This window comes from Poecilia latipinna, unplaced genomic scaffold, assembly GCF_001443285.1.
Source record: "Poecilia latipinna isolate Pla-1442-1.1 unplaced genomic scaffold, P_latipinna-1.0 Scaffold1160, whole genome shotgun sequence".
In the NCBI taxonomy this organism is placed as follows: domain Eukaryota; kingdom Metazoa; phylum Chordata; class Actinopteri; order Cyprinodontiformes; family Poeciliidae; genus Poecilia; species Poecilia latipinna.
The window spans coordinates 15,768-30,154 of NW_015113776.1; the positions used below are offsets into that span (position 1 = coordinate 15,768).

A 14,387-nucleotide genomic window follows, 5' to 3' on the forward strand; every position below is an offset into this window, starting at 1 on the left:
GATCTCTAACTTGGAATGTTATTCTTTTTTGTTGAGGTAAATTAGCCTAATATAGTTTGTTTTTGTGTTATAGTTTATAAATACAGCTGACCCCCGTCTATTTGCATATATTTACTTGCAGAGCTTAACCAGTGGCCTCTCAGAAAATTTTTAGGGTGATGGATCACTACTGACTTGTGTATTTTCACAAATTGTTTTGTGCAAACTAAAATATTTTAAACAAAATGCAAATTGTAAAGGTAGGAGCAATGCTACTTGACACACTATCGGCTGGCATTTGCAAAGTAACCAATTCAGGAGCGCTACTTATTTTGATCAGCTGTAGCTGATGGACAAGAGTGGCACGAAGGAAGACTGTACATAATAATTCCATTGGTGCACTGTGCACAATAATGTACATTGAAGCATATTTGATGTTTAAAACAGGCAGTTATACACATTTTGATATTTTATTTTTTTACATCTCAAATAGGCCTATTTGCAGATTTTAACATATGTAGCAATTTAGTACCTTGAGTCAGATGGGGATAGGTAAAGGTTTCGCTCAAACACCTCAGCTAAAAGAAGAAAAAGTGTCACAGGATAACTAAGTCTCACCCAACGTGGGCAGTGTGGTTGACAGCAAACACATCGTGATCGTTCTATTCTGAGCAGCAAACAGGGGGCACCGACTCAGTGCATGGGTGCATCTACTCTCCATTGACAGCATGTGTATAAAAGCATTAGAAAAATGTGTTTAGGTAAATAAAATGATAGTTTTAGCATTCTGTTTTTAAAGCCTCCCTGGGCGCTGCCTATAATTCATATCATGAACTGAACCTGCATGATATGAAAGGATGCCATGATCACTAAAGGGCAGTCTTTTGTTGTTTGTTTACTGTAGAGCTATAATTTGTAAGCTGGAATATGCGACTATTTGCTGGTACTGACACTGGAAGGGCACATTTTCTCAGGAGAAAACCAGTTTGCTTTTGCTGTTTAATTCTGGTGGCCAAGTCAGGCGCCACCACCTCTGGTATTCAAATGTTTTAACAAAAGTTACTAAACAGAGTAATACACCTCCCAGTGGAGGAACATCTAAAATCATATTCTTAAAATGTGGCAAAGAGTGTAAGAAATATCCTCAATAAGCCTGCAGGAAAGACAAATAATGTGAAAACACACTCGCATTTACTCCATGAAAATTGCTGACCAAACTCCTAGTGATGTTCCTGTTTGGACTAAATAAATGTAATTCCTGAAGCTCAGTTTTGATGCAGTGTAATTATAACACATCTTTATGGAAATGTGTTTTATTTTTAAAAGCAGAAAACAGGAAGTAGCTCTTTGGCTGTCACTGGTTGCTGCAAAGCCACAGATACACTTTCCATTAGAGGCAAAGTTGCTTTCTACAAACAAGCAAAAACTGAGCATTTCAGTGTAAAACTGAGCATTTCAATATAAATATCACCATGTTGTATTGGACAAATTTGCAAATCAACAATGTGGTAATTTTACCATGATCTTGTTATTTAACTGGATCGTGTAGTGAAATGTACATCATGTTTCTGTGCAAATTTGCATGGAGGAACTAATAAATGTTTCATGTCAGAGCACTGTGATATTTGACACCACAAACACTAAGCGAATTGTAGCCTATCTCATTTTGCTCTTTTCCTTTTTGTTGCTGTGGCTCGACCTTTAGAGGGCCCACTTCCACAGCTGCTGCTCTGCTCTCAGAGGACCAGATTAACCATAAATGCAGTCCATAAAACAATCTGACTGCCGGAAAATGCTAGAGGAACATTTTTATTACTCAGGAGCTGCCAACTACTTTCATGTCATCCACTGTCATGTTTACTTGCTCCACCTTGTGTCAGCCGTCCGGTCCAATGTTCAAACTGTGGGTGTTGCAAAAGAAACGGGGCTGTGTGCCGTGGATGACTGTGGTGAAAGGATTTTTATGTAAACAGAAGGAAGAAAATATTTTTTTCATATGTGCTTAATCTCCTTGTTGTCATCGTTTTTCCTCCTTCTCACACGGCAAAAACAGATTATGGTGTCTTTATTGTCACGGTGTTACATAAAACCAACAGAAATATGAATTTTTTTCAGCTCAAGCTGCAGTGGTTTTATATGGATAATTCAGTTTTTTGTGTAAGCTGTAAAGAATGGGGAGATAATACTAGTTGGCAATGTTTTTAATCAAAGTACATAACGATTTTTTTTTAGAATAAGAGTCAAAGTAGTTCAGAGAAACAGATTTTTTTTTCTGGCATGTTTTATGTGAAGTGTACAAAAACTAAAATAAATGTGGCTAAAACTGTTGTCATTTCAGGAGTATAAAATACTATGTTTATAAAAAATAGAGAAAAAAGTGTTTGTTTTTTTTCTCCCCCATACTGTTGCAATAAATGCAACCGTTCTTTAATTTTGATGTAAGCAGCATTCTCACAGTGAAACTGCTGGATTATCAACAAATCTAACGTGGAAATTTTGTGTATACCATGTTACTGTATATGTTTAGCAAAAAATAAAATTTTAATTTGCATTACAACATCACCAGCCAATAATGAAATAATGAAATAATTTGCCACTTCTAATTTATTTTTAGGATTTTCACTCCCTGTTTACGTTATTTGTGCTTGTTTTCTATTAGATTTCTCAGCCTCCTCCTAGTAGACACAGAGAGACTCATACAGCAAAGCTTGTGTTTTTGCCCAGTGGAACATCAACATGTGGCAGGAGGTGAGTATAATCAAACCCACAACTTTTGGATTACAAAACAACTACTCTACACCGCAGTCAACCACATGGTATGTTAAGTTTCATTCTCGGTTTTTCAGCATTTTCCAGCAATGAGAACACCAGTTTGCGTCAATTATCATTTATAATTGACGCAATTATAAAGGACTCTGCATTTTTAACACCATCCTGAAGATTTAAGATTGTTCAACTGCTGTTGTAGATACATTTTAGCTTTAACTTTTATTTTATTTACAAAAAGGTAATGAATTGTTGTTGCCAGTAAGCAACTTTTGTGACTACAATTTAGATTGTAGATGTTGGATAAGAATTTTTTTATTTTTTTATTTTTTTTATGGTTTTGAATGCATTACTTGTAAAACTTTTAATAACCTCTTGCAACTCATTTGCAAACGTATTAATTCAGAATCTTTGTAGAAATCTGTCAAGAGTTGCTGTATTTCTCTTCCTCTTGTGACGTCATCAACTAAAATATGCAAAAGAAAATATGTGATTTATTTCTTTCAGTGCACTTTTAAAAAAAAGTGTAGTGATCCTGCTGGAGAAGTCAACATGTCATAACCCAGCTTTGTGTGTTTTTGTCAGTGCACATTTTGTTAGTGCAAAAAAAAAAAATAAAATAAATAAATAAATAAAAATACACTACTGGGTTTAATCTTTAAGCCTACAAGGTTGTTATCTCTACCTCTCAGCCAGTGCGTGTCTTCGGTGGTGTGCAGAGAGAGGGTGGTTCCCTGTGCAGCAGCGCCTCTCCGCGCTCCTTCGTGTATTATTTACGTTGTGCTGTCGGGCTGGCTGCTCACACGTGTCCCACCGTCTCGCCTCTTTGTCCTGCATCACACTTTCACTGTGGCTTCACCGTCAGCAACGGAGAGAAGCTGACTGCATGCCGCGTTTGCCCTTTCCTCGCACTGTTTTTCCTGCAGCGGACTGCTCAGCCTTTTGATTGGGCTCCTTTTCAATAAAGCGGAACGCGTCCCATCTGAAAGAAGGAAAGAAAGAAGGAAAAACAGAGGCAGGGGATGCGGCATCTCCCCAGCCCTTGTCCTCTGGTTCCGGACGGACTGGGACGGGTTAGATGACGTGCGGAGGGGGTTCTCCGGGTATTTATGTGTCGCCCTGCGTTGGAAAAGACCCATCCCACCGGGAGATCCATGCTCCGGCTTTTGTGTCGCTGTCATCATGTCCCCAGCATCGGCTCCAGAGGCCAGTGAGAGCAGCACAACCACGGTCCAAGAGGAGGCAGCGGCCAGTCCCAGAGAGGAGGTAAGAAGCTGTTCGCAGCGTTTAGATCACTCCAGATCAATGGGAGGAATAAATGAATACAGCCTTTAATCGGTTTGACTGATTTCGTTAATAGGCTACCATGATAGGTCTCTGCAGGCTAATGAAAACAACCTGATTAGGGTTTAATTGGAGTCAGTGACTGTACAACGGGCATTGCTGTGCATCTTTCAAAATGAGCCTCATTGGGGATCCTGAAGTGGATCCCAACAGGCAATCAAAGGTGTGAAAAGAAGGAAAACAAAGAAAGGGCCACACAAGAGCAAAATATACTCTGGCAGGGAAATATTTGATTTCCTCACTATAAAAACACGCAATTACACACGTTTGCATGTAATTAAACTTGTCATTGATGAGTTGGCTGCTGCACTTTTTATAAGGTATAATATCACGTCTTTCTTGCAGACTGCTGGATAAGTTACACATCCATTACACAAGAGGCTTTTTATGTAACCTAGCTGTTCTTATTATGTCAAGAAAAAGTATCTCTGAGTGTGTGAGACATTTATTTAAAGGCACAATGAAGGTTTTTTTTTTCCACTCAAGAAGACTGCTGGACTGATTTGAACTGAGCACATAAGGTATCATCTCAAACTGTGGAGGCTTTTGAAGAGTATACTGTAAGCTGGTGAGATACACAAGAAAATTAAAAATGTAAGTTTTCCATCTATGTATGTTTTCTTTATATTTGGTTGTAGAATGAATCCAAGGGCTAATCAATGACCAAAAAATGGACAATCCTTAAAAAAATGGAGATTCATGTATTATTACAAATATTATTATAATATTTAGAGAAGCCGGTTACTCACAGGATGTTGCAGATTAATAGAAAGTTTAGTGGAAGGAAAAAGTGTAGTTACCAAAAAAAAAGTTGCAACAGCTAACACACACTGAAGTATCCAGCACATGGAATACCAGTGTTGGATTTATTATGTTAATCTACTTCTGAACCAAATACGACATATAAAAGCCAATTTTAGCATTTTAGTTGGAAATCAAGGTCCCAGAGTCTGGAGGCAGAGTGGAGAGAAACGTAACCCAAGGTGCTTGAAATCAAGTGTGAAGTTTCCTTTCATTGATTGTTGAAGAATCCATGTCATCTGCTGCTGTTGGTCCCTCTGCGTTTTACCAAACCCAGAGTCAGCGCAGAAGTCTACTTGGACATTTTAGAACAGTTCACACGTCCCTCCGCTGAAAAGTGTTAAAGAGACGGTGGTTTGTTTTTCCAGCAGGTCTTGACACCTGCCCACACTAAATAATGATTTTTATCACCGTGACTGATTAACCAACCAACCAACCAACCTGAGACAGACCTCACATTGTTGATGATATTCTGAGATTCAGTCCTCCAGACACTTGAATGAAATGCATGGACAGAAAACCAGTATGACGTAAATGTTGATCATGAGGGCAAATGCTTCTGAAATCTGTAGTGAGTTCAACCCGTTTAATTGTTTGAGGCATTCTTGTGTAGCAGTTTGGTGTTATTTACTAAATGCAGGGATTTTCCTTTGTTATTGTAACAGAAATGTCTGCCTTACAGTGTTTATAGTGCTGAGTCACTTCCTTTCCTTCGCCGCTATCGGCTCTAATGACCAGCTCTTTCATGTTTTCAGGCTGTGGATATTTAATTGGCATCTCATTTGTTGCAACTAAAATTTATGTGTAATGTTCCTTTTACATCAAGCCTGATCAGTTTCACTTAGAAAACAATCTTTTACTGCACACAAGTGCATTTATTTCCAAATTTCTTACACTCCCGAATAAAGTACACATAAACATCATTGCCTGTGGTGTTTGAACAGAGCTTGTAAAATGTAACATGAGCCTAAAAGTATGTCATGTTGTATTGATTATTGTGAGTGGAGTAAGAGCAGGGTTCTGTTGAGTAAATAGTCTTCCTGCAACTGGTTTTTCTCAGTAGGGAGTTTCACTGTTTATCCCCTTCACCCTGCGGGATGTTGCCTTATAGGTTGGCAAGACACTTGGGGATCATGTGACCAGGGTGGGGAGGAAACATCTATTATTTATGTTTGTCTGTCACTCAGAGAGCACAGAACCAATATGTCGGATTCATTATGAAACTAATGCATAAAACATGGAGAGTGCAAAAGTATTAGTCACAATCTGATTTAACAAGTCCAACGTAAATTATTTTGCTAGCGTCTGTCCTTCCTGAGGCTTTTGAATCTCAGTAGCTCTTTAGATTAGCTGTTAATGCTGCCGTTGGGACCCGCTTTTCTCTGGGGTGATAAATGATGCCATCGGCTTCATGCTGCAGGAGTCAAATAAATGTTTGGCTTTATAGTTGAGCCCTAATATTGGCACTGCTGGCTAACTAACTATTTCTCTGCATTGTAAGAACACTTATTACTTACTTTACTGCAGTAACTTAATCTCAAAGTAAAGAATAAATAAAAACCCAGTCTTTGTTCTTGAAAGTTATTTTACAAAATCACATGTGCCTTGAAGAATTCATGTAAAATACATGTAGGTGAAACCTTTTTAACATTTATTATATTTATATCTGAATAGCTTTCTCTGCAGTATAGGTCTGAGGTGAAATAACAGATGAAGATATCCTGTTAGTGAATAACCTGCAGCGCTACTTTTCTTTCAATCTTGTAAAATCCACATTATAATGGACTATTTAAAACATAAAGACGTTTTAAATTAAAATCTGAGCGTCTAAAGGAAAATTTAAAATGGATTCCTTTAGGCGTTTTAGCTGGTTAATAATCTAAAACTTTTATAGGCAAATCAACCCAGAATTGGATGAAAACGAACACATTCAGCTTTCTTTCTTAGTTATTTCAGTCCTCATACCTAAATCCCAAGACTACAATACAGCTATCCAGCAGCAAACACTCAAGGTGGATTTGGCATACAACATATAATAAATATTTATATATTTTTTCACTTTAATAAAAAGACTGCTATAACAAAAATATTAATCTAGATATTATTTTGAGTGTTTTTGGACACTGTTCACATCATCTAAAATGGCCAGATTTCAACCAGTCAACCCATTGCAGATCAAAGCATGCTTATATGAGACACAGTTCATGCTAAAATAACAAAAACAAAACAATATTGTTCTGGTTTTGCTGTTTTTATGGTAATTTTCACCAAGACCTACAGAAAAACCTGCACAACTGCAGTAGTTGTTTTGATTGTTGTGACATAAATCTTACTTTTGTGTAGACAAGGACTGGTAAGAGATTATTACTATATTATAACCTTTAATAAAAGTGGTTTCACTGCATGATAGTGTTTACAAAGATATTTAAATTAAACATGATCTAATTTCTTTTATTAAACAAAAAGAAAAACAAGCTGTTATTTCTGCTGCAACTCACAAAATAACTGATTATTACAGTCATATATTTTCTTTTTTAATTTATGTATTGCTATTTTGTTATTATGCAAAAACATAGAAAAACACATATGTCTGCTAATAGCTTCCAAATTAAAGCTTTGCTAATGCATGACATCCCTGCAACATGTTGCTGCACTGCCATGTTTTTTTTTTAGCAAAATGTGAGACAGTATCTCAGTTGATTGGACCAGAACAAATGGATAAAAATGCTGAGCAGTGAAGGACAAACTTGGACGCCTACTCTTTTACCAAATGTATGTAAACTGATAGAAGTGACAGCTGCTGATAATAAGATTTTAGACTTGTCAGAAGTGTTTCCATTGCCAATGTGTGAATCAGGTAATTATTTCTTGGCTTGCACAGTTAAAAACATCAGGCAGGTTGATACAACTCATGCATAAACTATGCAAAAGCACTTATGAAGCAGAGAATTTGTATAAATATTTTAGTTGCATGAGCCCCTACCTTTAACTTTTGTATTTACATGTTAGTTCATGTCAAGTCTTGTTATATTTGTTGTATTTATAAAAAAACAAAAACAAAGAAAAATCAAGTTTTGTGCAATCTTGATGTTTCTACTGCTTTTATAAACTGACCAAGTGCTTAAAAAACCACACAGCTTTTTGCTATTTTTTTTTTTTAGCAGTAAGTCAATGTTTTTTGGTGTCTGGGAAATGAGCCATTTCAAAAACTTCCAGAATGTACCTTTACAAATCAGCAGGCACCCAACACCTAGCAACCTCAGAGAAACCCAGTGCGTTATCTAGCAACCCCAGCAAAGCCCAGCCGGTCACCTAGCAACCCAAGTGGAGGTCCAGGACGTTTGGCCAGCTGATTTTACAGCTGTATGCGTTGTACAAAGGCTGCTATAAAAGAAAAACAAGTGGTTTGTTCACTTACCATCTAGAAACCACTTGCTGCTGCTCTACTTCTGCTTTTCATACAGATGTGTATAATTGCGCATCTGTTTGCAGCCACTTTCAAATTGAGCTGGTGGGCGTGGCCCGCAGCAGCTTATTTGGATTTAAAGTGACAAGAGGCTCTAAAACAACTCATTCTGAAAGGGGCTCAAAATGGAGCGCAAGAAATGTAATGAACATGTTTTGTGTAGACCGCAGACCTACCCTAACCTCTTTAAGGAAGCATAACAGGTCACTTTTACTATTACTACTGACTTCTGTTTGCCCTTCTTTTCTTGCAGCAGCATCCTCAGAAACAGTCTCTGACCAAGTCTTTGTGCCAGGAGTCTCACTGGAAATGCCTTCTGCTGTCCCTGTTGATGTATGGCTGCGTAGGAGTGATAGCCTGGTGCCAGGTGACCAAGGTCACGCGTCTCTCCTTCGACAGCGCTTACAAGGGGAAGTCCATGATGTATCACGACAGTCCCTGCTCCAATGGTTACATCTACATCCCCCTGGCTTTCCTGGTCATGCTCTATGTGGTCTACCTTGTAGAGTGCTGGCATTGCTACGCCCGGAACGACCTGGTGTACAAGGTGGATGTGGACAGCGTGGCCGAGCGCATACAACGAATGCAGCAGGCCACGCCCTGCATCTGGTGGAAGGCCATCAACTACCACTATGTCAGGAGGACACGACAGGTGACGCGCTACCGCAATGGAGACGCATACACCACCACGCAGGTTTACCACGAGAGAGTGAACACGCATGTGGCTGAGACAGAGTTTGACTTTGGGAACTGTGGCGTTAAGGATATCTCGAAGCAGCTGCTAGGTTTGGAGGGATTCCCAATTAGCAGGCTGAGGTTCACGAAGTGCTTTAGCTTTGCCAACGTGGAGTCAGAAAACACCTACCTGACGCAGCGGGCTCGCTTCTTTACAGAAAATGAGGGCCTGGATGATTACATGGAGGCCCGTGAGGGGATGCACTTAAAGAATGTGGACTTTAAGGAGCACATGATTGCCTTTTCTGACCTGAACCATCCTCCCTGGTATGCTTCCAACTCTGCTTTCTGGGTGGCAGCTGCGTTCACTCTCTCTTGGCCATTGCGGGTGCTGACGGAGTACCGCACAGCCTGCGTGCACTACCACGTGGAGAAGCTGTTTGGCTTTGACTATGTGCCAGCAACGCCATCCGAGGAGCGTCCGTATTGCCAACACATCCCACGGGTCAACACCATCGACAGCACGGAGCTAGAGTGGCACATTCGCTCCAACCAGCAGCTAGTGCCCAGCTACTCGGAGGCAGTCCTGATGGATCTAGCCCAGCTTTCTGGAAGCTGCAACAGCTACTCCACAAGTGGGCGGTACGGCAGCTACAGGCAGAATTGTGAACGCTGCCACCGCGCCATCAGCAGCTCCTCCATCTTCTCCCGCAGCGCCCTGAGCATTTGCAACACAGCGAGCCCCCGCATCCCCTTCAGCGCCAGCCGCTTCTCTCTGGGCCGGCTGTATGGGTCCAGGCGGAGCTGCCTGTGGAGGAGCAGCGGGAGCCTGAATGAGCAGTCCTGTCCCACCGAGAGCACTCGCTGTCTGTCAGGTCAGCAGACTAATGAGGAGAACCCTCCGGCCTATCAGGACGCTCTGTGCTTTCCTGTGCTCATTGTGCATCGCAACGAAGGATGCCTCAATCACGACCATCGCTCTTTGCACAGGAATGGCTCCTGTGTGGAGACTTCCCTTTGACCCACAGGTAGCCCAATGTGATGACACAAACTGAGGCTGAGAAACATCTTTAGCCCTGGCTTGTGAGGGTGTGTACATTTACAATGCTTTGTGAGTATTTAGGTACTTACGCTTTTTCACATTTTGGACACATTACAACCAAAAACTTCTGCACAACACAAGTTAGTCCATGACTGGGAAGTGGAAGAAAAATCCTCCATCCACCATTTTTTCCATGCAGAGTAGAGCGAGGACAATCCAGTCCGTCTCAGGGCATCATGACAGATTCATGCGAACACTTTGATAATTTAACCTGACTTGCATGTTTTCATACAGAGGGAGGAAGCAGGAGTACCTGAAGAGAACTCAGAACATGCAAATTATATGCAAAAAGGCACCAGACTGGATTTAAACACCTGCAGATAGACAAGTCAGAAAAAAACGTTGTGGAGAATTTTAATGTAGGATTAGGTCCCAAACTTTGAGCGTCACATAAAGCACTCTTCAATTCATCATAAGAGTAGTAAATGTACATCCAAAACTGAATGAAAATGTATTAAATCCCATTGAGAAACTTTGGCAAGACTAGAAGATTTATGTTCGCCAACACTAACTATTCAGTCTGACTGTGAATGAGCAAAAATGTCAGTCGCTAAGTTTGCAAAGCTGGCAGAGAGGTATTCCCAAATGACTTAGCTGTAGTTATAGCATTCACTTAGGAGGACTGGGTCCTTGCACACCACACTTTTCATACTTTATTTGTAGAAAAAAAATTCAAACAATTTATCATTTTCCTTCCACTTCAAAATTATGCACCAATTTGTCTTGGTCTACAGCAAAAAATCCCAATAAAAACACTGAAGTTTGCAGTTTGCAATGTAAAAAAAAAAAAGTGAAGCGTTCAAGTGATATGAATACCTCCTCAGCAGTCTGTATGTCTTTACCATAACATCCACCTACAGGTTGTAACAAGATTTGTTCAGACCTTTACAAATAATGATTCTGATAAGTTTGGCACAGATAACCATTTCAAACCAAGCAGTGCTCAGCTGTCTATCGAGGGACTACCAACTTGGAAATACCAAGAGAAGTCACACCCTACTTTGAAATGTCACATTGGTGAATGAGTGTCTTGGTAACGTTTCTTCAATTCTGACAAATTAGGAGTTTGATAAGAAGTGAAAAATTTGCAATACGTTACTGATGCGCAAGTGAAACAACAAACACACTGAGATATTAATAGAGACATACACATTGCATGAGTCATGTGATTCACGAGGGAAAATACAGACATGAACGAGACTCAGCAGTTTCCTTATAAAAGTACCTCTGATGAACTCATCAGTCAAGCCTACATAGAAAATCAAAATAAAAGTATGTAGGAAACTCAAATCATGGACATATTCATTCAAGGTCAGCACAGAAATAAAAAAACATTAAAGTGTCTGGTAGAGATAAAGCATCTAGTGAACGGAAATCAGCATGTTTGCAATGACATTATACTCCCTTCCATGCCAAATATAGAACAGGAGGAAGATGAATAATTTAGTGGATGAAGGACATGAGAACTCTAAACAGAATCAACATTTCAAACTGTGTCTTTCTTTATTTCACATTTGACAGTCCCACTCAGGCTACCTCTTCGTTTAAGTGCCTAACATCAACCATTTCCGAGAAACATCCGCTTTCACAATCTGAACCATCTCATCTCAGCCTCTTCCCAATAAAACTACAGAAGAACCGCATGTGGTATGTCACGGAGACGTCGGTCTTCTGATGTCATCGCCGTTGAAAATGGCATCCTCCTACAAGTCGAGTCAAACGCTCTTTCTGGTGTTTTTCATAAGACAATAAATAAATCAAAAATGACTTTCAAGATAATGTAACGCAGATATTGCTTTGCCAGCTCTGCGTTGCTGCTGATGCATATCAGAGAGGCATCCAGAAAGCTTGTCATGTAACTGTAAAAACAGGCCTGGACTTGACACTGTTAGTAACACATTCAATAAGATGACAGGATTACCCGAAAACAAGACTTAGAAGTACTTCCTTTTATCCCTAAAGTATAACCAGAACATATAGGATATAGCATAGACGTAGATAAGTGCAAACTAAGAGCACAGGTCTCTAATGTGAAGATTTCCTTCCTAAATGTAACATATAATGAATAAGATAGCAATTGCTAAAGGTTTTCATCGACATTGAGTGTAAAGGGTTTTGTAGTTTGCCTCTTTTATCCTTCGGTAGCTGTGAGTTGTAATGCACAAAAATAGTAAAATATCGAAAGGATATTTTTTAGTTTGTCAACAACTTTGGATACAAAGGGGTTTCTTATTCATTTAAATCAGTTTGCTATCAGTGACACTGTCCTTCTCATCACACACTAATCCATGAACGGTATTTGTCTGCGCTCAATCTGTCACTGACTGTATTCCAGTCGGGGTGTTATGTTTGGAACTAGCTTAATAGCAATACCTAAAATACTTTAAAAATAAGAACTGAGGGTGGATTAAAGATTCTGTCAAACCTCAAATGTATTAATAGCACATATGCAAGTCCCGCCAACCTCAGGATAGTGTGAGACAATGAGTTTGCTTGCAACAACATTCCTGCTGTCATTTCTTTCTCTTTTCCTTGTGAGGCGAGAGAGTCGCTGGTATGCAGAAGTTGCGTTTTTCTAGTTCCAAGTTGGAAGAATCAAATCAAACATCCCCTGAAGTCTAAATTAAAACTCCATAAGTCAAAGGCAGGCCTTTCAATAGCCAATATGACTGTCATATACATAACAACATTGTGGCTAACAGAGAGACTGTACAGACTTTGTGAACTTTCTTATTTAGCTCTAGGACATTTAAAAGGGAAAGAAATACATTTTTATTGGCTTAAATAACAGCTAGTTGTTAGTACTTAATGTAATTAGGGTATATTTTTATAGGAGCAATCAATGGGAATTTAAAACCTAAATATCCCACATTTAAAGGGTCACAGCATGCCATCTATGTAATTGTTGCAAGTTGCCACCTTCAGGTAATGCAAAATAAAAATATCTGATGCAGATTAATCTTATTTTAATTTCCAACAGAAATGTCTGAGTGGTGAAGGGTTGGGTCATGTCTCAGCATGAATTAGGCTAAAACCAATTAAATTTGATGACCACTACAGAAATCATCCAATCCCATTCTCTAAATTATTATCAGTCAGCAAACCGTCATGGTCTCAATGTCTGATTATGGTCATTTGTAAAATAAACAAATAAATAAATAAATGAATAAATAAATGAATAAATAAATACATAAATATTTGAGGAGATTTGTTTACGGGTGCAATGTTTACATTAAATGTGACAGAAAAAAAACTGCTTGGCGTATAAGCCAGCCTGAAAGCCCAATAGCTTTCCTGTGTTAGAATAAAAGATTTTGTCATGCAAAGCACTAAACCCTTTATTGTGTCTGGCAAGCATATTAGTTTGTAGCAATAGATTGTACTGTTTCTGTCCAGAATGCTTTGGGGCTCATCTTTTTATATCTGTATAAATTTGTGTATGTAGGGCAGAGAGGCTTTGTACTGTAAATAAGATAGAGTTGAGAATAATGACTGTTCTTGTAGCTGAATGTTTCTCTCACACACAGAAACATTGAGGCCATAGCAGCAGGAAAAACTTTGACATCCAGGTGTTTAATGGTGACAAGCTATTCTATCCTTAATGCAACACAGCTGATACCAATTTCATGTGAAGTTTAATTAATCTTCTGAGTAGTTTTTGTTCCTCTTAGCCACACTTATGAATCACTTGAATGCACTCTTTTAGCTACGTAAGCTGCCATGTTTGAAACGGCGGCAGAGGATGGTGCATTCACACTTGAACACATACAGCACAGTCTTTTTGTCTAAGAGTCACTGAGGTTATATATTTTTTTTACCTTTGATTTTGTTTGTTTTTTGCAACGTTAATATGATTTATGTTTATTTATTGTCATGAATCGCACTACTTGTTTTACTACCTGTTGAAAATGTTGAGTGAAAACATTTTTGTGTATTTCAGTATCACCACAAAGCTGCCTTGCTGTTACATGAGGACTAAATACCAAATATCTGTTCAAAACTGGATAAAAATGTCAATAAATGAAAATGCTCACTAAATCTATTTTGTTTTTATCTGTATTGTGACGAGGAGAGGGTGACTCGATATTATTTCATAACACCTTTGTTATTATCCTTCCCATCAAGTCTGACAAAGACGCCACATCATGATTCTGCCACCACCATGTTTCACTGCAGGGATGCTCTACAGAGTTAGTTTTCAGTTTTTTTGTAGATGGACATATTTTTGTAGCTTTGCATATATATATATATATA

General features: G+C 39.0%; 1 protein-coding gene across 3 annotated transcripts in view; it reads left to right on the plus strand.

The window, feature by feature from the left end:
• Positions 1–3,415: 3,415 nt before the first annotated feature.
• Positions 3,416–14,387, plus strand: part of tmem151ba (transmembrane protein 151Ba) — a 21,005-nt gene continuing 10,033 nt past the window's right edge. Inside the window, exons 1-2 of one of the 3 annotated variants that reach the window (XR_001427512.1) lie at positions 3,416–4,011; positions 8,610–10,120. Coding sequence is in view for 2 of the 3 variants with exons in the window: in XM_015053114.1 (XP_014908600.1) it covers positions 3,928–4,011; positions 8,610–10,052 (1,527 nt within the window). In the remaining variant the exon portion in view is untranslated. Of the gene's footprint in view, positions 4,012–8,609; positions 10,881–14,387 lie in introns of those variants that run through there. The other 2 variants (XM_015053114.1, XM_015053115.1) reach the window with 2 other exon arrangements.